The sequence below is a fragment of the Bombus vosnesenskii genome, unplaced genomic scaffold, assembly GCF_011952255.1.
Source record: "Bombus vosnesenskii isolate JDL3184/JDL3185 unplaced genomic scaffold, Bvos_JDL3184-5_v1.1 scf7180000013267, whole genome shotgun sequence".
Lineage (NCBI taxonomy): Eukaryota > Metazoa > Arthropoda > Insecta > Hymenoptera > Apidae > Bombus > Bombus vosnesenskii.
The window spans coordinates 7,468,969-7,496,140 of NW_022882927.1; the positions used below are offsets into that span (position 1 = coordinate 7,468,969).

General features: G+C 36.7%; 1 protein-coding gene and 1 long non-coding RNA gene across 7 annotated transcripts in view; one reads left to right on the forward strand and one right to left on the reverse strand.

Moving 5' to 3' along the window:
- Positions 1-27,172, reverse strand: part of LOC117230814 (hexokinase type 2) — a 37,527-nt gene that overhangs the window by 8,113 nt on the left and 2,242 nt on the right. The window contains exon 1 of one of the 6 annotated variants that reach the window (XM_033488645.1): positions 26,634-26,918. The exons of 1 other annotated variant lie outside the window; for it this stretch is intronic. In XM_033488645.1, coding sequence (XP_033344536.1) covers positions 26,634-26,885 — 252 coding nt within the window. In that variant the 5' untranslated portion in view covers positions 26,886-26,918. Of the gene's footprint in view, positions 1-6,055; positions 6,086-6,302; positions 6,324-6,397; positions 6,759-26,553; positions 26,599-26,633; positions 26,919-27,172 lie in introns of those variants that run through there. 4 more of the 6 variants (XM_033488648.1, XM_033488650.1, XM_033488649.1 and 1 more) reach the window with 4 other exon arrangements.
- Positions 1,809-2,517, forward strand: LOC117230816. The gene is made up of 2 exons (XR_004492870.1): positions 1,809-2,309; positions 2,395-2,517. It is a non-coding gene; the product is annotated as an uncharacterized LOC117230816 (long non-coding RNA).

A 27,172-nucleotide genomic window follows, 5' to 3' on the forward strand; every position in this document is an offset into this window, starting at 1 on the left:
GGTTTTAATCAATGTTTAAAGCTAAAGGGAGACCAAGTTTATATATACTGGAAATTATTTTCTAACGACGAAATTAGCCACTAATACTATGGCTTCGGTCTTTCAAATCGAAGAGAAGGTCTAGTTATCTACAATGAGATACTCGTTTCTCAGGGAAATAATTGTTTCTTTGTGAAATCGTTTGAAGATTCGACATGAATTTTGATTAAAAGTCCATCCTTTGATCTACGACCACATTTGCATGTTTCTTTTTATATGAAAGTTTTTTCACTTCCAGATATTACGGTCAGTTTGTCATAAGCGTTAGGATAATATATATCCTAATAATAATAATAGTAATATCAACTCATTATAATAATTTATTACGATATCTTTAACTATAATTTTTAACTCGTACCTTAAATTTATTCAAATATTTTTGTTCTTCAGTTCGGAGACAAGATTTTGAAGTTTTAAATCATATACTAATCGCTATATCTGAACTAAATCACTATATAGAATAGTCAAATTCTTGAAATAGATAAGCGTATAGTTAATGTAGTCCGTTGGACGGTGCCAAAGCCTGAAAATTTATCTCTACTACTTCCCTGTTTTTTGTAGAAATTGTCACGGAAATTGTAATTTATTTATGTAATTTCGAATTTTATCACACGATTGAAATTCATTTAATACGTATACCGGTCATTTAATATTCCCGACGAAAATATGTTGAACTTTTCATTAACGCGATCTGTTGAATATCTTTTTCAACAGAAAACGTCAGTCGGATAAATGATAATCTATTTTAAACAACGTAATTTATATTTTATTTCTTCCGCGAAGAAACAGGGAAATAAACATTCGACTTGCATAACACGACATTTTTCAAGCATCTAATATCAGCAGATAAAGTTATTTGAGCAAGTAATTCTTTAATTAATTGACCAATCAACGTTCATTATGTTACGATTGATAACCTACGATATACGAAGAGCCAACAAGCAAAAACTGTTGAGATATCGTCGTACAAATTGCTGTTACAAAATCTAGCTCGGTACTAACTGCCACGTATCAAAGATGCTCGTTCGTTGCAAGGGTTCTATCTAAAATCCTGAACGTGCCAAATGTTCGCTAAAACTATACACCTCCAAATTCGATTCCGTTCAACCTGATCTTAACCTGTCATCGATTTTCATCAATTACGGTAGAAAAAAAGCGGATGAAAGGAAAAATGCAACGAACTACAATAGTTGGGTCACGACACGTTGACAGAGATTTTACGCTCGATAATCGCGTTGTAAACAGCTCGCACGTGAGAGATCTCGAGCGAGATCGCATAGATGTAAGTACTACATACTCTTCTTATTCCGATCGGCCTTGACGATTTTACGTCAATGTGGATGAACGTCGGCATCGTTAAAGCGCCTTTCCACGTGATTCGTCGCTTGATCCACCGCAGGTGCACTCTCTCTCTCTCTTTCTTCATACATGCACATACATATGTACATACACACGCATACGGAGCTTTGGTGAATTATATATATAATATATAATCCAATATTAAATGATACGCTGCTTCATAAATGGTTCATGAACGATCGATCGAAAATGGAGTAGATATGAACACATTAGTTAGCAGATGTACAAGGCGTCATTGAGTCAGTGAAAGTATTAAGCGTTTAGCTAATACGTCATACATCGTAATCGTATCATCGTATTATAATATACCGATAAGAAATATGATTATTTATACGAGCTTGTAAGATTTTATCAATATTCTATCGTGTTTCAACATTTGCCGATTGTTCGGCATTAATTTAATCAAATATTTAGAAAGAAATACGTCTGTAATTATCGGAGTGTATTACTACAGCTGACATTCAAGTATGAAATTCAATATTTGCTGAAATTATTCTAGAATTGATGTTCCTAATACGTTTTGAGACAACGATTTCTATTCACGATCGTTGCTTATTCATTTGAGATCATAGAAATGCATTAGCGTGCGATCGCGTCGAGTTCAAGTGCAATGTAACAGTTCTTAGGCCAGTGTGAATTGCTATCTTACGACATGTTTTGCGAGGTAGTTAGCAGGAGCAAGAAAAAATATTGAAATACACAGCGATATCGATACGAGTGTAAAGAAAATGAGTTTTAAATAACTGGAACGATGGTCACGTTATCGTTATGGAAAATTTTATGATCGTGAATTGTAGAAGAGGAATATTGAATTTTAGTATTTTCGATGAATGCGAAATATAATAAGTGCTATGTTGTCGCAAATCAATCATATAGAATCAAAGATATGATTAGAGCGAAAATCATATTACGTAAGTTATACTATACTACTATCTAAAAAAAAAAGTACGAAACTTGCTTGCGCAATTTATTCTAATACGGTGTCGAATCTAACAGGTAGTTAAATTCTGACGATCTTAGTGATATTGAACGCTGTTACGTCACAGAACACTCGAGTACTCACTTTACGTAACAAGAAGGAACATGTTACTTATAAATCGAAAATCTAAGGAAGGTTAACAAAAAATGAATATCAACATGAATATCAAGTATCAACGATCTGTACATTATGACGAGCAAGTAGGTATTACAAATTTGAAGATATTTTTTTCTTTTCGACTCTGCAAAGATAGTAAAACACGGGCAAGAATTAGTCTACATTTTATTATTTATTGCATATTCTATAAATCGATTCTCTGCGACTGTTATTTCACGGAAAATTTATTATGTTCGCTACGGCGCGATATAATCGCGTATACCTTTCATCTAATCACGCGAGCTATGATACAATTCAAATCATTAATTCGTGAGAGATACGGCATCACGAAATTTCGCATATTTATCAGACATGATTAGAAGAGCAATAAATCACTGGTTTATCACACAAGTAGCCCATGTACGTATCTACTTGATAAATGTACTCGAAAATTAATAGTTCAACTCCAAAACGTATATCAAGTATGTAAATTTCAATTAGACTATGTTATGTAGAAAGATATCAATCCCCTCGGTGATCTGGAATCGAATAAATCTAGTACGAAGATTTCAATATTTTCAAAAAAGTAGCCTCCTTCCTATCGAATATATTTTATTTCTTTGTCGCTGTTTTACATTGTTTTTTAACGGTTTATTTAATAGTACGATGGCGCGTAATTAACATGTGATTTGCAAGCTTTCCGTAAAATAATTATAAATCTAAAATGGAACTATGGCACGATAGTTTTAATAATTGCGTAATGTAACAGTCGTTCTATGAATTGGTAATTTTTTCCAAAATGAAGATCTCGAAATTATAGAACCCGTACTGCGCGTGATTAATTCTTTGTCATTTCGAGGATTGGTAGGTCTTCGCACAACTTGGCCCAATTGTCATATAAATATATATAGTTCCTATTTTGTTGCGCACTCGCACGTTCGAAATTCCCGCCAATTTCCTACGGCGCGCCGTTTCCCTCTTCCTTTTTCCGCGTGTATGGCATTGATCTGGCAGTGACGTCACTGACACACCCTCCTGCCAGCCAATAAGACCGTTTATGAATGAATGGTATAGTACATGTAATATGCACAGGCCACATGCACGCTACAGGAAGAATGTCCAAAGGCCAACGCACAGTGATTCGTATAAATGCACGTGGTACAACCGTACCGAGATGTACCGAGCCATATACTTGTTACGCAGCTATGTTTACGCAATACTTCCGTATGTAAATGCATGCGTATCGAGACATCGAAGCTGACTTCTTCGGAAAAAACAGCATTAACAATCTCGTTATCGGAATCTGATCGATTCTTCGTTTATGCATCCATGCGGATTATCTTTTCGTCGCGCCTACGAAAAATAAGAGGACGCGACGAACGACGTCTCGAAATTTGCCACGAAACTCGCCTGACGTATATACCAAAAACGGATTTTACGTTTCATCTCCCGTTGCGGATCGACTCCATTCGTATACCGGCTATTTCTGTCGTGTATCGTTCGTCGCATAGCCGAAGTGTCAAGGCCGCCGTGCCGGACGAAAACATCTATCCAAAGCGCGACGACCTCTTTCGTGAGAACATGTTACACGCCTGTGTGTTACGCCTGGACATGCCTCTCCGGAGGCGTCGTCTCTTGCGATTTGTTCTTTCGCGAAGCCGGCGCTTGGTAACCGAACAAAACCGGAACCGTTACACGTGCATCGATGCAACACGTTGCACGGTCAAGAGTTTCGATTATCGAACAGTCTTTCACCTAAGATGTCAAGTTCGTTGCAGTCGCTACTTCTCGGAAACTCTTTCCTATTTGTCGCTTATTTGTCTAAACTTAGATATATCCATCGACTCTGAGTTTCAGCTCGATTTACGAAACAACGATAAAGGCGAAACAACGTTAACGGACCAAGATTTTGTTTCGTCGAGTGACAGTTGATGCTGACAGTTGTCGGAACCGACTTCGAGGAGCGAACGTTCTCCAGTGTCGAGTATTTGATAGTATTTCTCGCAAGTGGACACTCGGACATTGCGTTGAAAGCGACTATCCGAGTTGGCTATTACATCAGATAGTCGGATAGTCACTCCCAACGGAATATCCAAGTGTCCACTTGCGAGAATATTTCTCATTGAGTGGAAATGATATAGCACGATCGTAAATTGAAGCATTAAGAAACGACACCCATTGAGACGTAGTCGCATCAACATCGCACTTTGCTAATTTTTTCTGTTGCAATTGGTTAACGTCACGAATGTTATTATAGACGTCCGATCTAATAACGCCCTATTAAACCAAATTTCACACGTTAATCTTCCCATCGTAAATGATGAATTTAGGATTTCTGAGCTCAAGGTCTTTTGAAGTTCATAGTATTGTAGGTCGTTGAATTCGTCTTGACAGCGGCTACGATACTACGAAATCGAGAGAGCATCGTGCCATTCGATAAAGTCAAGGTGACGTTAACATTTAACAGAAAAAAGTACTTCTTGACGATTTTAAGTATTGCAATTCGTAGCTGAAATTTTCGAAACGGACGAACCTTCGTTCGAAATATTTTTTTATTACGTTATCGCAAGTGTTTCGAAAATCGTGCACATCGTTTCGCTGAACACATTGTATAATGTCAGTAGCTCGTTTCAGAAAGTGATTTAGTATAGCAATGGTGAGATAACATTTCACTATTATATATCTGTGTGCATATGTACGTAGAATAAACAAATGTGTCGAGTATTTCACTGCCACTCGATGGAAAGAAGAGATACTAAACATTTCTTTAAAATTATTTTCAAATACTCCAAAATTTTAAGAGATACTGCCGCCCCTCTTGCGATAATTATAATCGGTCAGATTAGTCGCAGACTCGTGGTCAATGGTTTCAGAAATTATACGAAATTTTAGTTAGTGCTCGATTAAATAAACTTCAGCCCATTGAATCCTACCTACTTGAACACGAGCTTCTATTATCTGAATAAATAATCGTGGGTGGCGAAGAGCATCAGCGAATTTCCAGCGAATTTACCGCGTAAAATCATCGGACTCAAGAGAAAGAAGTAAAGTGGATTTGGACGAAGTTCGAAGCTGCTTATCGTCTCTTTCGGTCATAAATTATTTAAAGGCTTATCGTCCGACACGATACGTGGCACAGGTATCGAGAATCGCGTGCGTTTATCGATCCTAAATATACACGCTGCACTCACAGGTATCATCGAGCATGTTACTTTCCCTTTTTCTCCCCCGTCAACGATCATTATAATCGATAACAACAGGGGCACCGAATTGTCACGCTCCTGAAGCGTTCTATGGAAACGGTATTTGGTAATAGCCAGCGGCGGTAAACTTCTCGGCAAACTCGTTTTCGCACTGTGCTATGTGACAGTCGGCATTGTCGATCGAGTGGACGTCTCGTAGTTTCGCGGATATGACTCGTGCAATTACTTATCAGTCGATACAATCGAACACGCATATTCCTTTTTTATCAGCCACACTGCCCATAATCATGCGTCGTGCGTTTTACGTAATTCAACGCGTTTGCTCATTAATCGATTAATTAATTAACCGCCGTAGCGGCGGTCACGCGTCGCGTCCTACCGTTCGTGGATTCATCACACGTTCGTCGAACACGCTCCCGATCTCTGTTAACCTTTACGCGCGAATCAACTCGTACAACCTCGGCACTCCTATTCGTAGTTCCTACGGAACAAGCTTCGAGACGAGCGATGACAAGTCACGTACGATAAAGCGACTTCAAAAAGAAACGGAAATGCGTTCTTCTAAACAATTCTTTCTTCTTTATCCATGTTTTACATAAAACGAGCCGCGACGAGGAGAAACATACACGTTAAAGGAATTCCATCGATCGACACGAAAACCGGCCTCGTCTTCCGTTACACGAGCCATTCTTCTTCGCGTACGATGCTCGCCTTGGCTCACCTCCTGTTTGATCATGTCACTGGAGGATAACGTCGACGTTTTCATTGCCCTCCCTTCGCTGTTGCACCCCGAGCTGCGGCCCTCTAGAAGCTTCGTGTTTAAAGCGTTTTCGAAGCACGGCCCGGCGAGAAAGCACGATGGAACAAGAGCTCACGACACGTTTCGAGGAATTGCCACGAATCCGGTTTTCTCTTCTATGTTATACACGATCCGTGTTCCGGTGGATTCCAAACGCACGAGTTCATACACGCGCGTCGATGTAACTGCGTTCTCGTTCGGATAGCCACGTACGATTTGTCGTTTACCAGCGTATCTCACGAGTTTTATATCGCGACTACTGGTACGAACACGTCTGTTCCACGCGCGTACCTACGCTTCCATGGACGAACATGCTGAACTAGTGGTGGGGAGAAAAGAGGCCATCCAGAAGACCGACGACCCAGTGACGGATGCACCAGGATTCCTCGCTACCGATTAACGAAACTTTTTGCACCCGCATTCCGTGCCATACTAATTTTACGTCATTCGTCATTCAGATTGTGTATGTTCATATACGTTATAGTCACTCGGCATGTTCGTATTTGTGAAGCAATCCTATAATGATTGTAAAATTGCTTTCGACCGGAGGTTAATGTCACTCGATACTTTTGAGAATGTTGTCGAATATCGTCGAACGTTGTCAGTTTTAACATCGTTATATATATGGAAATCGTAGCAAGCGGCGGCTTAGAATGCTCATCGTATGATTTCAGATCTGTTTTAACAGTTGCCGATAATTCGTTTTCATTGTTTGCACGCGTATGCTTCGTTTAAATGGAAAACACAGCCTGTAGCTGTAAGCATGTAAAACAACGTACAAAGTAGAATACGATGTTCGCGTTCCTTTATAAACAGATTTACGAATCAACACGACGAGTTAAGAAGTCTTTTAATATGCAGAGGCGATAATCGAATTTTTCCTTACTTTCCGCAATAAGCAAATTTTTCTTCGCCTCCGGGAATACCCTTTCTTTTCATTCCGAAAGATTCTACGAACCGATAAAAAATGAATATCGACACTGTATCTTTGATTAGTTAATTCCCATGATTTGTAACGATGTTTATATCCGATAAGATTTAAGCCATCGAAAGTATCGCTTCATTGGTCTAGTCGTTTATATCATTATCGTAAATTTCCAAAACTGCATTATCATACTCTACGATGATAATTCCCTTATCGAATATGGCATTTTTCGGGATTAAAATATATCTTTGTGCAAACAACCCGACGTATTAATTTCATAATCTTCCATGAATCAGTTCCGCCTTTTATTAACTGCAATCAACAGCGAGACTCTTACGAAAACGGAGCTGGTTCTTGCGTCAATTGTAGCGGCGGGTTCCGTGGCGTGCGATACGACGCTGCATAAGACGCTTTGGTGGGATATGTAAAGAGTGGGGGGAGCGAGAGAGGGGTGAATTTCCCCTTGTTCGCACACTCCGTTATAACCCAACATTATCGGTGAATGTGCCGTGCGCGAGATGGAGGCTCGTCCTCTCAAGGGCAAAAAAGTCATCCGATTCCGCACCCACAAATTCGATGATTGCATCACGTGAATCTGAGACGCTTCTGTTACCGTGTTACGCGAAAATTTGCAAATTTGCGTCTTCCACGTCTGCGATGAATTTTTCCACGTCTACCAATTACTATTAATCGTTACTCCTTCGAAAAATAATTTCCTTACGGCATCGAACATCTGGTTTGACCTTTTCATTGATATGATACAATGTTACTGCAAAATACATTAAAAAATAATCGACTTTAATGTCCAACACGTGCATTATCTTCTTCGGAAAAATATGGAATCATTGTCATTCTCTGACGAGCTTAACTCGGTATTTCATCGCATAATTTATATATAACATTTTTTCTTTTTTTATATCGTGTACGGTTAATCCGTGAAATTAACAAGATCACTACTCCGTATCCTCGTTTCGAAGCAACAGAAACATCGAGAATGATTACTTTTTAATCGTCTTTTTAATTGAAGGCCCTCGTTGCATTCATTTCTCGTTTCTTCCGTATCTTCAAATATATTCTTTGTTAGTGTATCGTTTAACACGGATGAAATATGTCGCGAAACAGCGTCGTAAAATGATTACCGGCTTACCATTCTGTGAGTAGATAAACGTCGCTTAAAACCCGGATAAGCTGTCGAGCTTATTCGCTAAAAAGTTACACCGTCTAGAGATATTTTAACTTGAATATTGTTTTTTCATGGCTGTTTTATCGAAAAACCTTCTTCGACGAAAATCGATAGAGAAACGAGCAGAACAATGCTATCGACACAGCGATACGTCGATTAAACCAATTTCAATTTCTATTCTCTATATTATGAACTTTCTAGCATCGAGATTGCACAAATACGATAACACGTGCAGCGTTTCCAAGATATTTGTAATAAAAAGTCGAGTGCAAAAACGTACTCGAGTACCTTCGATCAATCTACCATTTTCATTAACCAATAGTACTCGATCGTTCACTGCTTCATTCAGTAATATTACTGCATGGTACTGAGCATTGCGCTCTATCTAATAAAAGTCGTTGATTCTCTTCGATCTATCCAACAATTGTCCCACGGTCTATGTCCATCGTGCTTGTTCTTTTGCTTCGCGGTAACGCAATATAGCTTTGCAGCAACAACGATGCAATTCACTTCGTTTAATCTTCCAGTCAATTTATGTTTCATTATACCGATATCATATAGCTGACAACAAATAGAGTATTTCATTCTGCTCTTCCATTGCGTATTCAAGCGACTCGAGCTGCAACTTGCGTTTATCTTCTGGAGACTGTGTTTCTAGCAGACACGCGATGCGCCACTTCCGTTCGTTATATCCGCACTCGAATGCACGATATGTTGAATGTTCCGATATTTATTCTAACCCTCTATAATTAGAGTTTTGTCTACATACAGAAGAATAAGAGTGACGTTACGAAAAGTTCTAGTCAAGGTATTTCTCGTTCAATTACTATTTCACAGGATTATATTTCTATATATTTGCGTTTATTGCACGTTCAGGTGGATGCAGACAACGTGCAACGTTCGTAAAGCAAGCTTTCTAAAATATAATATTTATGTAAGAAATATACGTTTTATAATATTTTATATGTGTAAATTGCACAATTGAACCGCGTTACATCGTCGTTAGTTCTAACATGTTCGACCGATCGGAAAGCTGATAAAGTTGATAAAACGGAAAAGGAACAAATGGTCCTCCTACGAAGGTAAAAGCCTCGTTGTCATTCGATCGATCGAGCATTCTCCATCGTTTCTTGTCCATTATCTTGTGCTTTTATATGCCACATGGAGGCTTCCACGTGGCGTAGTGCATATTCTTTCCAGGTGTGTTTGGCGAAGCACAAACATATGGGTCGATAGGGACGATAGTGATAGAATCGTTCCTGGACGACGACGTGTATTCGATGATCGATCGATGATGTTGACTGCGAAGAAGTAGGCGGTGCAGAGCGTTGAAAATTGTTTGCGATGAATCGTGCAAGCAGAGGAAGTTCCTCCAAGTCACGATTATAAGCAAGTTTCTCGGCGTAGACTCGATAGAAACTCGTTATTAATTATTACATCGAAGCGAAGATTCCCTTTGATGAAAATGGAAAATATTTTTGAATCGACGCTTTAAAATCAGCTTTCTTGAATTTTCGTTGACAGGTGTCGTGTGCACGAATGATACTGTATTTCCTTAGCGTTATCGCATTCTTTCCAAAGTTCTTTTATTTGTATGCCGATCCTGTGTTTTTCACTGTCCAATACAAAAATAAAATAAGAGAAAATTGATAATTTTTCCGTGTCGCTGTATGACGAAATTCGAAGCGCGGTTTGGCTTTTGAGCAGACGAGTACAAAGCATCAAAAGCGCGTGTGAATTTCGTCGGACGATTATTCTAAGATCGATAAAGCTTTTCTACCGAAGAAACGGCGTGAATGGGAGTTTTTAGTTCATCGGAGGCTCCGTCTTTGCGTTATAAACATCCCTTTTTTATGAAACGTATAAAAACATCATGTTCCATAAATATAAAATCGTTGGTCTTCTCTAATGTTCTTTAGAAAGACCAGTAATGTTTGTGAAATATTGTCATGTAATAAAAGTGTAAATGGTCTCCCTTAAGATAAATAAAAGTAAAATAAGTAAATAAAATAAAAATAAGATATTATTATCTCATTTTTGTCTGGAATAAATGACGTGTAAAAGAACAATATATTTCGTTTAGAAATATTTATCATTTACTGTTGAGGTTATTAGATGTATGAACAGAGGAAAAAATCCGCACGCTAGCAGTTTTACTCTATAACCGAAAACCCCAAAGCCATCGTTGCCTGTCCACTGTCTATGGCCTGCCTTCGTCCCAGTCTATTGTCTACACGCTGTCGATGGCTTCGGTACTTGAGAGAACGAAAAAGACCAGATGTAGAGTTTTCTTAGAAGTGGTGACCACTTCAACATTTACGATATCGTTTTCAGACACACGAAGTAATCAATCGAAGTAAACTCATAGTAGAAAACCGCTAAGTAACGAATCTTTGCTTTGTTACAAACGGATATTGTTCACCTACTTGAGTTGCTTCACATAGTTTACCGATACTAAGAATCGACACAATTTTTATGTACATAATTCTTATTCTTATCGATATTTCGTATCAACGTATCTTATCATTGAATTAAAAAAATTCCTGAGATTTTTGCAAGTTGATTTTCATTTTCCCGTTCGATAAAATTTCTCACAAGAAGACACAAAGTACCAAAACAAGCCATTCTAGATAATGTTTCGCTATTCCGGAAGAGACTCGCGAGGATGCTTTTAAAATGTTCATTCTTAACTAGAATATCTTTTCATAGAAGATTCGTGTTCTTTAAACGTTTCCTTTCATTCAAACCGGTTTTCTTGATCCCTCGAGCCTCCGTTTCAGCGAGAAAAAGTCGCTACTCGAATAATTGCGCGCCAAAAGAAGCTTCCGCATAAACGGAACCAGGTCTAGTGAGATACAGTTGCGCAATGTTGGCAAACAACGCGAAAGCCAATGGTCGTGAACAATTCTACCGTCGAATTCCGAAATCGCGACTCCATATCTAAATTTCCTATCACGCGTGTCTGTAACATTGACTTTTGAAAATTCCAATTAATCCTCAGAAATATATGATAGTTTATGGGAATACGAATAAAGCTTGCTAATGACGGTTTTAGGATCTCGTGCCTATTTTTCTTATACGAATATAAAGGTGAGACGCGCTATAAATTCATTTGGGCGGTAAGAAAGGGAGAGTTCGAACATCAACATCTTTTAAAATAGAACGTTATAGGGGCCTCGGTATATTTTGAGAGCATGGCATATACATTCGGGGACTCCAATCTAAGACAAGAAATGAAAATAAGAAGATCAATAGCGAGCTCGGAGATAATTATCCTATTAAAAATTATTCTTCGTTAAAGATTAACACGCGTTCTTGTCGATGAAACGGAATGAATTGTAAGCTAAAAGGCTGCTGGTATACACACAAAAGTCTCAAATTACGTATTTGTTTCAACCCTCGAAACGTACAAACTTTAGGTTTTATTCAATTTTACAAGCACGTGATATTAATTGCATCTGTAAAACTCGTATGTGATCGGTAAGAGAATCGTTCGGCTATGCCATCGGCTGAAAAACATCGTGCAGTCTCTCACGTTCCATCGAAACACGCGCGCTTAAGTATAGTCACGCGTGTGTTCGTTCAAGCCTGAAACTTCGAGGCTTTCAGGGGTGACGCAACGCAACAGTCAGCTGGTTTCATCGAGGGAACGAACGTGCCATTGGTCGGCTGCGAGGGCTCGTACGGTCGATCCCTCTTTTGTTTGACGTCATCGGCGTGACATTCTTCTTTTAGGGAACGTAAGACGTTGCCTTTCCGTGAGTACACGAGACTTTTCAATGGCGGTCCGCCGCGTTTTCACGTGCTTTCTAAATATATTCCGATTTCCACGAATCGTTGATTTCCAACGACAATTAAATAATTGTTAGGGAACGTATCGTGTCAGGTAAAACGAGAAACGAAGTTTGTCATGCCAGGAAAAAGCTACGATTCATATTTTTTTTTTATTATTTAGTTGTTTACATTCACAATTTGTCCGATTTGGACATTTGGTAGAATTTTTTGGCAGTTTGATTATCATGTGGGTGGCTACCCCCAGCGGGGTACCATCTTCGTGTTTGTTAGGTTTTATCCTTTGTGAACGATTCATATTTGACGATCAAAGCCAAAGATCTGATAATTTGCGAGAAATTTTGAAGATACAAAAGTGTATAAACTGCGCATAATTATGCAAGAACACATAAAAACTTAAAAAAAAAAAAAACAGTCGTGATTTCTAGCAGCTGAAGAAAATTTTGGTTTTAATCCCATTTCTTTATTCGTATTTATAAAAATACAATACTATGGATAGTTATAAACTCTACACTGTTTTTAGGTTTTTCGTGTTACAATGTAAAATAAAACTGAAGATACGACAAAAATCTTCTTCTTTCGAAGTCTAAAAAAAATTAAATTCTCTTCCAAAATTACGTTCTCGGCCGTGAACAACTACGAACTAATTACATAAATAATTAATTAATTATAACTAATTATATAATGATATGAATATAATAATATAATATTGTGAAGTTTTCATTCAGCGTTTAGTGAATTTTATTTTTTATTGCCTCCATTAATCTGTTAGGTACACTATCCTCTAACTTATTTAAACTTTCGTTTTCAATATTCGTTTTCGCAGATTTCATTCTTTCTTTTTTTATCCTTTTTTTGAGTTCGACGACGTCCTTCGTAAGTGGGTTCTTTTGATCGTAAATTTTTCTGGCTAGAATTCCTCGCAGCTTTTCGATCGTAAGCGGATTAGGACTGAATACTGGTCATGATAATAATTCCATTCCGAAATCTTGATACCACATTTTTATACTTAGCGACTGTATGAATAAGAGCATTGTCTTGTTGAAAACTTGTTTTTTTTTATCTTCTATTTCGGTTATGAAATGTAATAATTGTCGATAAATGTCAAGTAACATCTCCTGATATCCTATAGCGTTCAATTTACACTTTACAAAAACAATTTCACTTAACATATTCAAACATGATCTGCGGTTTCTTAGAAACATTGAACAAATAATGCAGAAAATGCGTTTGAGTCTATAACTATTCACAGCGCCGTATAAATTTTTCTAATAATTCGCAAGTCGGTGGATAGGAAATATGACAAAAAATTTCATACAAGCACAGAACAAAGATCCAGGTGAAATCAAAACTGGATTAAATTCCACATTAATTACGAAGATTCTTCGAAAGAAAGGAACGAACAGACAGCCTTAGTCGACGAGAAAAAGTTATCCCAAACGCACACCGCAATTTCACAACAATTGTATCACGGATAAAGATTGCTATATGGGCACGATATCTTCAAATTTACGACCAGAAACGGATTTGCAAATATCGTATTGCGATCATGAGAGACGAAAAAGTCACGTCGTTAAGTTGCCATAGCTTTTAATCGTCCAGAAATAATTTCTTTTACGATAAAAGAGATAAAACGCTGATGCTTTCGTGTAATACCCGTAATTTCTTCTTTGCACGCAATATCAATAAAGATAACTTCGATAATGCAGAGGACAAACCAATGGTATCGTTTATCCTCAAACAAAAGAAACAAGACCACACCTTTCTTTGGGTGTTTCAATTAAGTTCAATTTCGAATTTAATTATCGACTAAAATTAGATAGAAACGAAATTGCGAAATAAACTATGATCTACTTTTCAAAGATAACATTTAATCACGTTGTCTTCTATATCGCCTTAAAATTTCTTTTCAAAAATTAGAAATTAAAAGGATTACCAAATCTTCTTTGCCTTTCTAGCCTGTTTATTTTCCATAATTATCTAGAAACTTGCCACCACCTTGGATTTTCATGTTCTTTTAATACATTGTAGAAATCAATATTTCGAACAATTTTTTCCTTTGTGTGTTATCGTCGGACTCTTTTAGCGTTCGAGATATTTGCGAAAAACTGTCGGTAGCACAACAGCGAATTCTACCTGTAGAGAATCATCAGCCCGATAACACGTAAAAAATCATCGAAATCCAAGATGCTGGTAGCTTTCTAAATAATTACCTTATTTTTATATTATTTTATATTTTCCAAGCTCTTTGCTACTTAATAATAGCGAATAGTAATTTTTTAAATATTTTTTTGAGTAATCACTGCAATTTTCGATCTATTTTTCAAACCATTTAAACAATTAATTACCCATTTTAATGGCTACACCATTTATATTTTAAGTACTAGTTGTATAATGGTTCATATGTTAGAAATAAATACACAAACACATACGGTGTATGGGTGAAGAATAAATAAATAAAATAAATAATAAAAATGATGGCAACATAGAAACAAAAGTCTTTCTGATCGCATTGCTTAATTATACATTTTTCCCGGTAGCAACCCGATATTGCCGTAATTATTTACGCTATTGACGCTAATTTGACAAATAACAGCCGACACGGGAATACCAGTTTCCCGATAATTAAACCGCAGGGAATTCGTGCATTGTATGAACGGAGGTTTCGTCATCGACGGAAGAATGTGATCAGTCAACTAAAACGTGTGTGCTCTCACGCATCTTCGTTTTCTCTTTGCATACGTGAGCATTCAACTACACGCTGAGCTAGTTCCCTGCAGGATCCTTTCCTTATCCAAAGACTGTTCGAAATTCCAATTTTCCTACCTATGAGTCGCATATCCTCGAATTCTCGCACGTTTGTCTAATTTTTTACGCGCCGTTTAATTTTTTATCTTTTTTTAAGCGGACGAAGTTGCTGAAGTTCTAAGGTTTCTCCACGTTCTCATCGAGTTTTTTAATAATTACAATCGCTACGAATACAGCGACAGAAAAATGCCGCGACGCGGCAATTCATTCGCGTTCTACGAGGTGTTCCACGAAAATTAATCTTGAAACCAGCGTGTCATACGTGATAAGCGCTGAAATCGTCGCGTTGCGCCGATGCGAAAGAGGAAGCGGCGATAGTCACGCCTAAAGAAACACCTCGTGGATCTACGGTAACGTCCTCTTATCGATCGATACATTGCTTAGGAATTTCATGCTTCTTGACTGTCAATAATAATAATAATCGACGAGGAATCGTTCGTCACCTTACGAAGAACGTAACGTGCATGAATAAGGATAGATCGATTTTCGAGGTATGTATCTTAAGCAATGCTAGCGATTCAGTGGTCACGAAATGAAATTCAGAGAATAATTTAATCGTTTTCTAGAAGAACACGTGTGAAACAGCGTGTTCATTGTTGAGAACATTTTTATATTCCGATAAAGGATAGACTCGATCGATATTTTGACGATTTTAATAAAATAAAAAAAGTCGAATAAGAGACGCCTAGTCGCGTAAAAACCAGTTGCGGTAGCTTGTTTTATTTTTAAACGATCGTATGTATATATCGGAAATGAATAGAAAGATGAATGGGGCGAGGTCGTGGCGAGGATTTGCACGAATTTTACCGGTGGCCCTGACTCGAACTTCATACGTACGTGTTCAGGCTCACGTAATCATCTCCTTGGAACTATGTGAGCATTTTCTCTTTTGAAACACGTCTGACCCATGAAACGAAGGCTTCTACCTCTTTAGATGCATTGTGATTCGTACGTGAAAGATATTATATACAACGTGTTTCAAAAAGATTATAAAATGAAATTTAATTATAAACTCGATACATCGGCAATTGTGAAACCTGATTACTCAGAGATTAACTGATAAATTAAAGGGATAAGTTTATTTGAAATTTCGCAACTTTTCAAATTTATCCAGTATGTGTATCGAATCATATACGAATATACTATATTATATTAATTTCAATCGTTCGTATCACTGTTCACCATTAATATCCGATAAAAATGTTTTTACATAAGAAATGAATACTTGTCGTTATGTAATTTTAACGAAATTTGAAACTCGTGAAATTTGTAAAATAAATTCATCGGAGATAAAATCATGAAAATTAAAGAATTATGAAGTCACGTGTTATTTCGGCGATGTCTAAAAAACAGAACACTGTAATTCTCCTTATACTTGTCATCGAGTGATCTTCGAGGCAGAGAAAATGTAGGAAGCGTTATATAAGAATACACGCAAATAGTACACATCTTAGTAAATTTTGTTTTAAATACGTCCTCGACCCTGATGTCTCTTTATTTTCTCGTAAATAATAAAACTATCTGTCACGTAAAAAAAGAAAAGAAAAAGAATAGAAAGAAACGAATTTTACTAACAAACGTCCATTATGTGTAAACTTACAGAATGCTCATGAACATGTATTTCCTACTATGTTAAAGAGCAAAAAATTAGAAAAGAACAATTTACCTTTTTCTCAAAAAATGAACGAATATTCCAACAAAAATGTAACATATACTTTCGTTTTATCTCCTTGAAATAAATCGTGTACAATTTTCCTGCTAGCAATAATCGCGGAATCGATAAGAGACATCGGTATTTTGGCTAATAAAATTAATTAAGATGAGGCCCGAAGATTGGAACAAGAAATAATCGGACGGTGTTAAATAAAATTACGTAATTGCTAGTTACACCAGCCGAGTTCAATATTCAATCGCTTCAATTACGTCTTACGTAAATTAAATATTTTATGCCAGAGAGGAAAACAAGACGATAGAAAAATATTTCGTCGTTAAACAGATTGTTATCTTAATCGCAAATGATTAGACATTGGCTAAATCACACATATGTATATTTCGTCACTTATCGTAAATCAGCTCGAGTCGACAAAACAATTATACGTGAGAATATTTGTTGAGTTCCCCTTAATTAGTCAGACATTTTCTAGTAAACGTTCGAGTAAACGAGGAACTGCACTACGATAAATTTGTTGATCTTTCCAGAAACATTGTATCTTTAAAACGTGAGTTCTACATTTTTAATTTCTTCCATCTTCCATTTTTCTCAATCCTTCGATTTTCTAATTTTCTAACGCCAAACTGATAAATACCCGAATAACACGGAAATGTGTTCCAGCGGATTGTATTCTCGCGCTTTCTTTCGTCGTTTTAAAATCCAACTTTCGATGGAAATTTACCGCAAGATCGCGAGAAGCATCACCTTTGTTCTTATATTTATATCCTTATATTATCGATGATAATGTGAACGCTTGTCAATCTACTCGCAAGCGGAACGTAAATACGCTTAAGCATTGGTTTTCTGATTGCCATCTTAGGACAAAGACCCCATTGTTTCACACTGTAACTTTGTCTAGTTGCGTGGCAAATCTCTTTGGCGAATCTCTTCCAACATATTTTGATACTTGAAATTCTTGGAAATCTCGAGGAATATTTAAAGATAAATGAATCTTTGGTTCTCAAAGTTCCAAGAAATCTCGAATTTTTTTATCACTTGAGACTTATTGCCCTGCAATAAGCAATTATTCGAAGTTTCATTTCTTACATAACTCCGTAATACGAATACACTTTATTTTATTTATCTCTGCGTGCTACGCGCATTCTGATCCTTTACGATCTTGCACCATTACAATTTGCCATAAATGCATGTGCGTTCATAGTCTACGATCTGTGTATAATTGTGGAGGAATTCTTCTCCTACGACTTACTGAAACGGACAATTAGATGTAGCAATTAAAAATTTCCAGTTCCACGTCTCTAATCCAGATGACGTTCGAACAGACCGTCGTTCGTAGCTCATACGTACAATTGAAACGTTCGCGATCCAATGTATTCATTCAATAAACGACACTCAACGCATGCGTGTTTCTTAAGTATGCGACGTTCAACGTGCAGCTGACGAGTTCAATGAATTTAATTAGATTCAATGCGTGTCCGTCCGATGTATGATCGAATGCGAATGAATTTGGCAGAATCTTCATTACGTATGAGAAATTTTGCGTTATTAAAGGAGAATTTCTTTTCTGATTTTATGGTGAATTATTAGGTTATTTTTTAAACATTAAGATCATTAATCATTAGATTAACGACCTACATGCGCAAATGCGGCATAAAGAACTTCGCTGCATTATATAATAACGTTATAACATTATAGCTTTCTTTTATAATGATATACCGATATGGTATAAAGTGCCTGGAAGTAATCCAACGTAAATAACTTTGATACAAATTTCCTGCTCACGTCTCTAAAATCACTGAATTAATCTCTAATAAGCCGTAACAAAAACGCGAGGATTAATTTTAATGAAAAGTTGTTTACGCCACGAGGCGATGACGATGCCAATAACGATTTTTATTTTTAACCTGGCCTTTTAAATTTTATCGCAACAATGATTACGATTTTATCAACAATTCCTCTTCTAATTCCCAATATTATCTAAATCACATTTTTTGCGTGTTCCCGCTTTTGCTCCATTTATTCCTTTCGTAATAATATTCTATGTATAATAATTTTCAAATTATCGTTAAGATTGCCGCACAGTATATATCCGTATCGTTTATCGTCTGCAGAGGGTTAACAAGAGTCAAGTTGCCCCTGCTTAAGTTGCATCTCGAAATCATAGTAAGAATAAACATTGTTCAATGTCGTCTGACGCTTTCTAGATGGAACCGATCCGTAACAATGCCGATCGGAGATTTAAATAGAAGATTGCAACGTTTAAACGTAGCTCGACCATGGCGATTTAATTTACGCATCGATTAGTTAGGCGATCATTTGTCAAAGTATTCGTCATAATACTTCTCAATAGTAAATTGTATTAATATTTACTAATAATTGAAATTAAAGTTACGGATACAGGGATAATCTTACTTTATTTATTGTTGTAAATCGACCGTGGATATTTTTATATTTATAAGAAGTTTGAGTAAAAACCTGGAGAACGAACATAATATAGAAGAATATATTTAGGTCACCCAGTATAATGTTTAATAGGTGTATTTCGTTAATTGAATAGTGCTCGTAGAAAACAGCACCGTAAGTGCCAAGAAACAAGTTTTTCAGTATGAAGAGAAAATTTATGTATCGATATAGCGCAAATCCATGAAAAACGAAAGTATATCCGTAGAAAACCTTGCACGTGCCACCTGTTAATTGTAAAGAAAGCTGGATGTTCCATTCATTCAGATACATTGCATAGACAAAAGCCAGAAAACAATCAACTAATGTTTGTTCGTACAGGTATTTTGTTTTCTATAGGGGCAACATCGTGACATCATCTGTTAGCAATAATATTTGGAAAGGAAAATGGCACTTAAATCCTATATCACAACATTCTTGTCGGTATGCAGACCATTTTCCAATAAAACATCGAAATTTTTCAATTCTGGCGCTTACAGTGTTTTCTACGAGCGCTGTTCGATTACGTCGATAAAAACGTGAAATTGCGTAAACGTCTACGGTCTATCTGTATGATTTTAGTTTAGTTTTGAAAAATGAATCATCAGCGATGACTCACTCGTCTAGCAGACGTTGAGATGGCGCATCGTATAATAAGATCAATTGATTCTTTCCAATATATGAACTAAACTGGCACAGAGATAAACAAGTGTCTATGTCTATGTAAATTCCGAGTACCTCGATCTAAATCTACATAAATTCCTAGACACGCGTTCTAAACGAGTTTAATAACATTTATTTACAATCGCGCGTACTTTTAAAAACCAAACGGTAGGACAAACCTGCTGACACAATAACAATCGTAAAACAGATATTTGCAAGTGCAACCCGCGCGTACATTCCGTAATTTCCAATGCGGCATTCTTCAAGCAGCAGAGAAAGAGATAACAAGCAATCTGCTTAGGAATTACGCAATCGAACACATTTTCCAATGGAACGTTATTGTAGTCAATCAAAGTCCAATAAACTGGAAACCATCGATCATAATAGACAAACATCGGACTAAAACTGTAGATTAACATAATTCGTTATTCCTCGGTCCGAATCTCCGATTATCGAACTTCGTCAACTCGAAACAATTATCGAAACGAATATCCTTTTCATCGCGATTCATTTTTTCGAAACCAAATTTAGGTTTCGGAATGGTTTGCTATTTTTTTGTTAAATTAGTTTTCCTTGTTTCTATTTTGGGTTTTATCAGTCTCGTGAAATCGAGTAGAAGAAGGAGAAGATCGAAGTAAGATGCTATGCACTACAGTTCGTAGTACGAATTGGAAGAAAACGTTGCGACTAAAACGTAAACCTGGCCGACGTATTACATGGATCGAGTATCGCGTTGCACATGAGTATCGTTTTGTGTCGTCATTATGCAACAGCGCGTCAATCCTGTTCCATGCTGGTTAAACATCGTTGCTTTGTCTTTGACGTCTCCTCGCGCGTACACAACTATTTAGAATTACTAGATTTTTCGACCAGACATACGCAGCAGCCAATTGAATGCTATTCCCAAAGATATTCCGATTAAATTGTATTAAAAATTGTGTAGAGATTGTTGGATGACTTATTAAAATTCAATGCAATTAAGAGGTGTGGCCGAGTTGCCGGATAGTCGCCACCTCGTCGATTTCGATGCCCTTGAAATATCTTGTCAAGGACATCATTGTGAACAACTTTTTCTTATACATATATAGGGTGGTTGATTTTAATTTTCGAGTTAGGCGCAAAAGTATGTTCGGTCGCCATACGTAGTCTAGTCGGCTTTAATATCCGAGCTATACAGAAAAGTATGTCATAGTGACGCGTAAGGAATGGAAAAAATAACGAATATTCCGCTCACGGAATTCCAAATGAAAAGGAGTGGATAGGTTTCGGCTACTGATAGGATAGCGGTATAAATGAGTGATTTAAATTCAGTGACGTTGATAATGGAAGGAAAATACTCAGATAACTTGTTACAAGCATATTTGGTTAGCGTAAAACACACTTCTTAACTGTACAATAGAATAGCAGTACACATACGGAAGCAAACATATTTTTGCTTATAATTGGAAAACTAAAACCGACCACCCTATATATGTGTAAGGAAAAGTTGTTTAAAATGATAACGTTGAGAACATATTATATATAACCAATCGGTAAGTAGACTAAAAATTTAAATAGAACAAATATGATCGACCAAAGTTTGATATTAAATACGTATGAGTCTTCAAAAATACATAAAACGCGGCAGTGAAAATTGCGTTTGGAAGTGAACGCTTAATCGAAAGTTGGACGTGAAATCCATTCGTCATTTCTCTTGGTGAAATTCTTAAATACCAAAAGAGCGTTGAACCCTCGATACGTGGATATCTTCAACACTATTTACGAAACTACGGTGTCAAAAGGAAACGCAACCGTGGTACTTGGATCATTCACATATTTATCTTTTTGCTTCGTAAAAAATATATCTACAGGCAAGTAAATTAATTTACGACTGCTATAAGTTTCAAAACAAGTCACTAAGATTAACAGCTCTTCTCTTTAAATCTACTTTGATCTATATTGTGCGGTATCTTTATGTGGAATTATGACACCAATAAAATAAGTATATAACGATGAATGATGGTTGTAAAGTTACTCCTTCGGATATCTGACGACTTTCCGATAGTATGGAATTTTTAAAACCACGAATGTACAATAAAAAATATAAAAACACGTAGCTAATGAGAAATTTCGCATAACCGAGCAATTCTCTCTCGCATGAGGAAAATTTTCTAATCTTACGATTAAATTAAGAAAGAGAATTGTAAATGATTCGCGATACAAGGTTTCACAGATCGAGCAGCGATGAATTTATTTTTTTACGAGGAAATTTTCCCAGTAGTACACAGAGAATACCAGACTTGTTCGTGATAATGTTTTCGTCTATTCATAACAAATGGAATATCATCGATCATAATTTAAATATTCAGTTTGTCGTATCATCACGTACTACTGCGCATGATTATTTATCTAGGAAATTGTTAATAGCTATCTGGGAGGAAGTTATGTAGGAAAATATTATTTGTTAAATAATAAATAAAAAGGGAAAAGTTATCCAAAGCGATGACATTGACAACATATTTTAAGGACATCGAAATCGGCGAGGAGATCACACTTCTAAGTAATTATCGTCATTTCCTTAATACCGATGTATCGCAATAAACATGTTCTCTTTTTGTAAAATATTGATGAACAGCCGTGTAAGTCGCTCTTTCGAACTAGCAATTATCGCGATATTTTATTGTATGAAAGAACGTGAAAATAGAAATACGAAAATAATGAAACTTGGATCGTAAATTAAACGAAAGATTAGTATCTTTTACTGAATCGTAAGACTAACATTAGGCATTCACGTGTTCCGTGATCTAGAAAATGTGAATGGAGTAAATCAATTCGACCTTCGTTTGAGCAATTAATCCTTGAAATTTAGCTGTTTGAAGAACTACGCTCACTGTTAACGACGTTCCTTCGAAACGATAAAAATGAGATTAAAATGATATTTTATGTTTAAAAAAACTAGTTTAGTTTTAGTTTAGTCCGAGTTAAATTTAAAAATTAATAGCGTTCCTAAAAGATAAAAGAACGATATGCTTTGCGTTAATATTGGAAGATGATTTATATGTATGCAGTCCAAACAGTACGTTAAATAATTTGTTTTCGTTTCGTTCCATAGATTTATTATTCTAATTCTAAATAACAAACAACGAACTACTTGCAGAAGATTATTTTCAGAAAAATAAGATATCGCATGTGTCATATGCTTCACCACTTTACTATCAAATTCGCAACGAATGAATAAATTAAATAGAATCTTCCATAGCATAAAAATGAGCCGTACTTGTTTAGAATAATTGATACCATAGAATTTCTAATCTGCTTACGAGACACGATAGAATTACTCTTATCTTCCTAATGCTAATTATTGGCGTCGAACAGGAAGGTCTTATTTTTGCGATAACGAACTCGCTGTTACAGTAAAACTCTCGTTTCTTTTTCTATTTCTGTCGGTTTCCTTCCTCCTCCTTCGAGTCTCCTTTTTTTCCTATGAAACCTCCGATAATTTGCTAGACCGTACCACCACATTACCATTTCGATGCTTATGTAACATTCGATCCTCCATTTTCCAGTGTCACGTACCGAGTTATTTGCATATCCTGCCATAGTCGTTGACAGTGTGTTCGCTATCGTATGAATTATAGACCTTGTTTGATAATAGACAAGTGTGTTTTTATATAATGTCAAAACAGTCTTGAAGATTTAAGAAGGATTAGTTTGTAAATAAAATTGTGTATTCTGTTAGAAGAGGGCACATAGAGGAAATTGAAATCGAATTTATAAAATTAAACAGTATCGATAAATCTGTCAAATCTGAAAGAAAGGTAGCTTATGTTTGAAAGGTAGCACGTTCGGATGAAATTAACTCTAGCTATTTTAAAAAATATGAAGCTTTCCATAGCGACTCACAGATTTGAGCGTTGGGTCTTGCAAAACGCATGTAGTACGAGTGCAGGCCATTTTCCTTTACAGTGGAAGAGAACAACTAAGAAACTTTCCGCGTGAAAATCATCTTGAGCAAAATTGACACGAAAATCAATAAAAATTTTTCATCTTTGAAAGATAGATACGAAACGCCGTAATCATAGCGTCATGAAGTTGCGAGAAAGTTCAGATCGTAATATCGAGAAGGTACAGATGAAAAGGTCAGAGTAATGAAAATCCTAAAAATCAGTGTCTTTGATCTATCAGATTTAACGTCTCTGGAAAAATTGATCTATCGTTAATCAAACGAAAATAAAATTTCTCCACTAATACCTTTCGTCGTTTCTATCTCTTTTCAATTTTTGTTTGTTTGTTTGCTTGTTTGATTTCAACGAAGCAATTAAGATAGAATCGCAAGTATAAAAACACGTCGAAAATTGGAAATTGGTTGCAAAGAAGGATTGAAATTACTTAATTGCCTTTTTAGAGATCGCTGGCACGCACATTTCCTCTTCGTTGTGCTGCTTGCAACATGGTCTGCGAACGACCACGGTTACTGGCTGAAAACCCACAGTAATATCAATCTTTTCTCATCGACTTTTCGCCCCAAAAATATTTCTCGAATCAAGATCTTGTAGTTTACCAAATTCTCCCCCGGAACGTATCCGTGCTCCATAACGTATCAAAAGAAATTCGATCGATTTACCAATGATTATAATTGGACATTTTTAATAAAACAACACTTTCGAAAGAAACTGAAGTTCGTCGAGATCGATAAGAACTACACGAATACCAATGTCTAGTCTAAAGTCACGATTTTATATTTTAAAGAAAGTAGAAGCTTTGCCAGTTTTTACATAACGACGCGATATCATAAAATCAATTTTATTCGAAAGCGAGGAATTCTAAAGATGATAATCAGACGATAATGGCGTCAAATTCTAAATTTTCCGTTTTGTTATTCGAGACGCGATAAGAATATTAGGAGGATTGCGTTATTTTTAATCGAACTTTATTCAGATTGTGCTGATTATAGACTTTTATCTTTCCTGGACAAAGTTTAATTAATATCGCGCAGTCTGTAAAATTCAGGACAAACATGTTGATAGATGCGTTGAAACTTGAAAAAGATCGTTTATTAGCGTTAGTAATACGCTAAAGCTGTTTTTTTTTTTCTACTTCGCAGCTGAAGACATTTTACTTGAGAGAAGATATCGAATCAGAGATGTAGAAATTTCTAAACGAGACCAATCTTCCTGACGATATTAATGTAGATTAAGAAAGTCACGAAAATATACTACATATATAGATTAAATTAATCAGATTGAAACGTTAAAGTACTTCAACGCCTTTTCAATTGCAAGAATTTCGATTTAAGCAACGATTGTTACTTATCGTCACTTTTACGTTTGAAATAAAAGAGAGATTATCGTCTATAGATGAATCGTCGATATCAATACAGTACTTGACATGGAACTTCTTAAATCTCTATCTGTGACGAGAATAAATCAGATTTGAACTACGTAACGACAATGTACAACTATTGCAGTACGATTCCACTGCCAATGTGATTTTGTTTAAATAAAGAGTTTCAAGGTTCACCGCACTACTTCTTCCCCTATTACGACGCGAAGTTTTGGCACGACGCGATACTCGATACAGTGCATCGTAAATTAATTCTAAACAAGAACCGCGCTACATCATCGTAATATAATTGTATTTGATCTGCGTAACTCTTTCTCAAATTACCAAAACATTATAGAAAATTAGATGGACAGGATGTGCTGCACTTTAGCGTATAAACAATGCCAGTGTGTCCTGGCTAGGTAAAAGTAGGATTAAAATATCATGCAGCGAAGAGTACATAAATGCGCCATTAAAAAGTTACGAGAAAAATATGAAATGCCATGTGTACGTCAATATTCTTTTTCGTAGTTTAGTCTAATATAAGACAGGATACGTAACGTTCATGAGATATATTGATGCATACGTCGTACGTACGTTTATTGTTTTCGTGCACGATGGCAAACGTACGCTACGGTCTTTCGTTTCATTTTTATTCTTGTCATTCAACAAGACGAGATTGCGCGAAAAAGAAACGCGACGAAATCGCCATGAAATTCGGTTTACGATAAATTCAACGACACAGCGATATCAACTTCGCATTGATAAAGGCGGATGGCGTTTCAAATCGTAAATTCGTATAAGCATATCTAGCTTTCGTACTTTTGTTACAACGTTTTAATCAAACATTTGTGCACTTTTCGTTACATGACATTTTTGTCTTCTTTTTACTTGTTGAACACACTGGCAAAGTTTGCACACTGAGCTGCGCGGCATCCTCTCTACTTGTATAAATAATTAATAATCGAACATAAATGAAACAAAGACACGCAGTTAACTTAACAGTGCAATTTCCGATTTAAACAGCCCTTATATCCTCGATCAAAGAAAAAGACAAAACATACGGTATTGAATATCGTACTTCCCCCGATTCGTCTCCGATAAAAGAACAAAGGATGAAACGAAATAAGCGCACCTGCATTTTCACTTTCGGTTTTGCTAATTTAACTTTCTACTTCAACCCCTAATATCCAACAGATGTATCGATCAAAGGCTAACGTTACGTTAGAGGTCTCGATGTTTCGATTGCTATCCTAGTTACTAATAAAAAAGCTGAAGAAAATCCAGATACGTACATATTTAGTCCGCGTACGTTTGCACAACATAATTCACGTTATTCGAAATCTGCAGATCCCGGAACACGAGAAATGGTTACCTCGTCGGACAGTTTCGGTACCACGGTCGACTCGTCCTCCGTCTGGTGTACTCGCGCGCGCGACTCCGACTTCCTGCCGTAGCACTTGCACATCCTGCTGAACAGCGACCTGTTTTTCGTCTTCATGTCAACAGCCTTGACCCACTGATCCGGTTTTACCTCTCGATCAAGATGAAACTCGTTGGACACCTGTTCCTCCTGACGCAATCTACGTTTGACTAATCGTTGGCCGATCCTTGTCTCGCGGCACATGGATAGAATCGGGAAACGCGTCAGATAACGTATCAACGCCGTAGTCCAGGCTCTTTCGTCTGCGAAGAAAGGCGGCCGCGTGCGGACTCCATTGCGCGTGAGCGGAAGTTTTCCACGGTCAAGGCGCACCGCCATCCGAAATTCGAACGTTTCAACGGGGGATGCGCGATCAATAACAGTCATCGTTATGCCGGATTCTCGCCCTGAATTTTACTCACCGAGCTTTATGTCGTTGCAAGGATAATTCGATTTCCTTGCGTTTCTGCGATTAATGCCTCGACATGCAT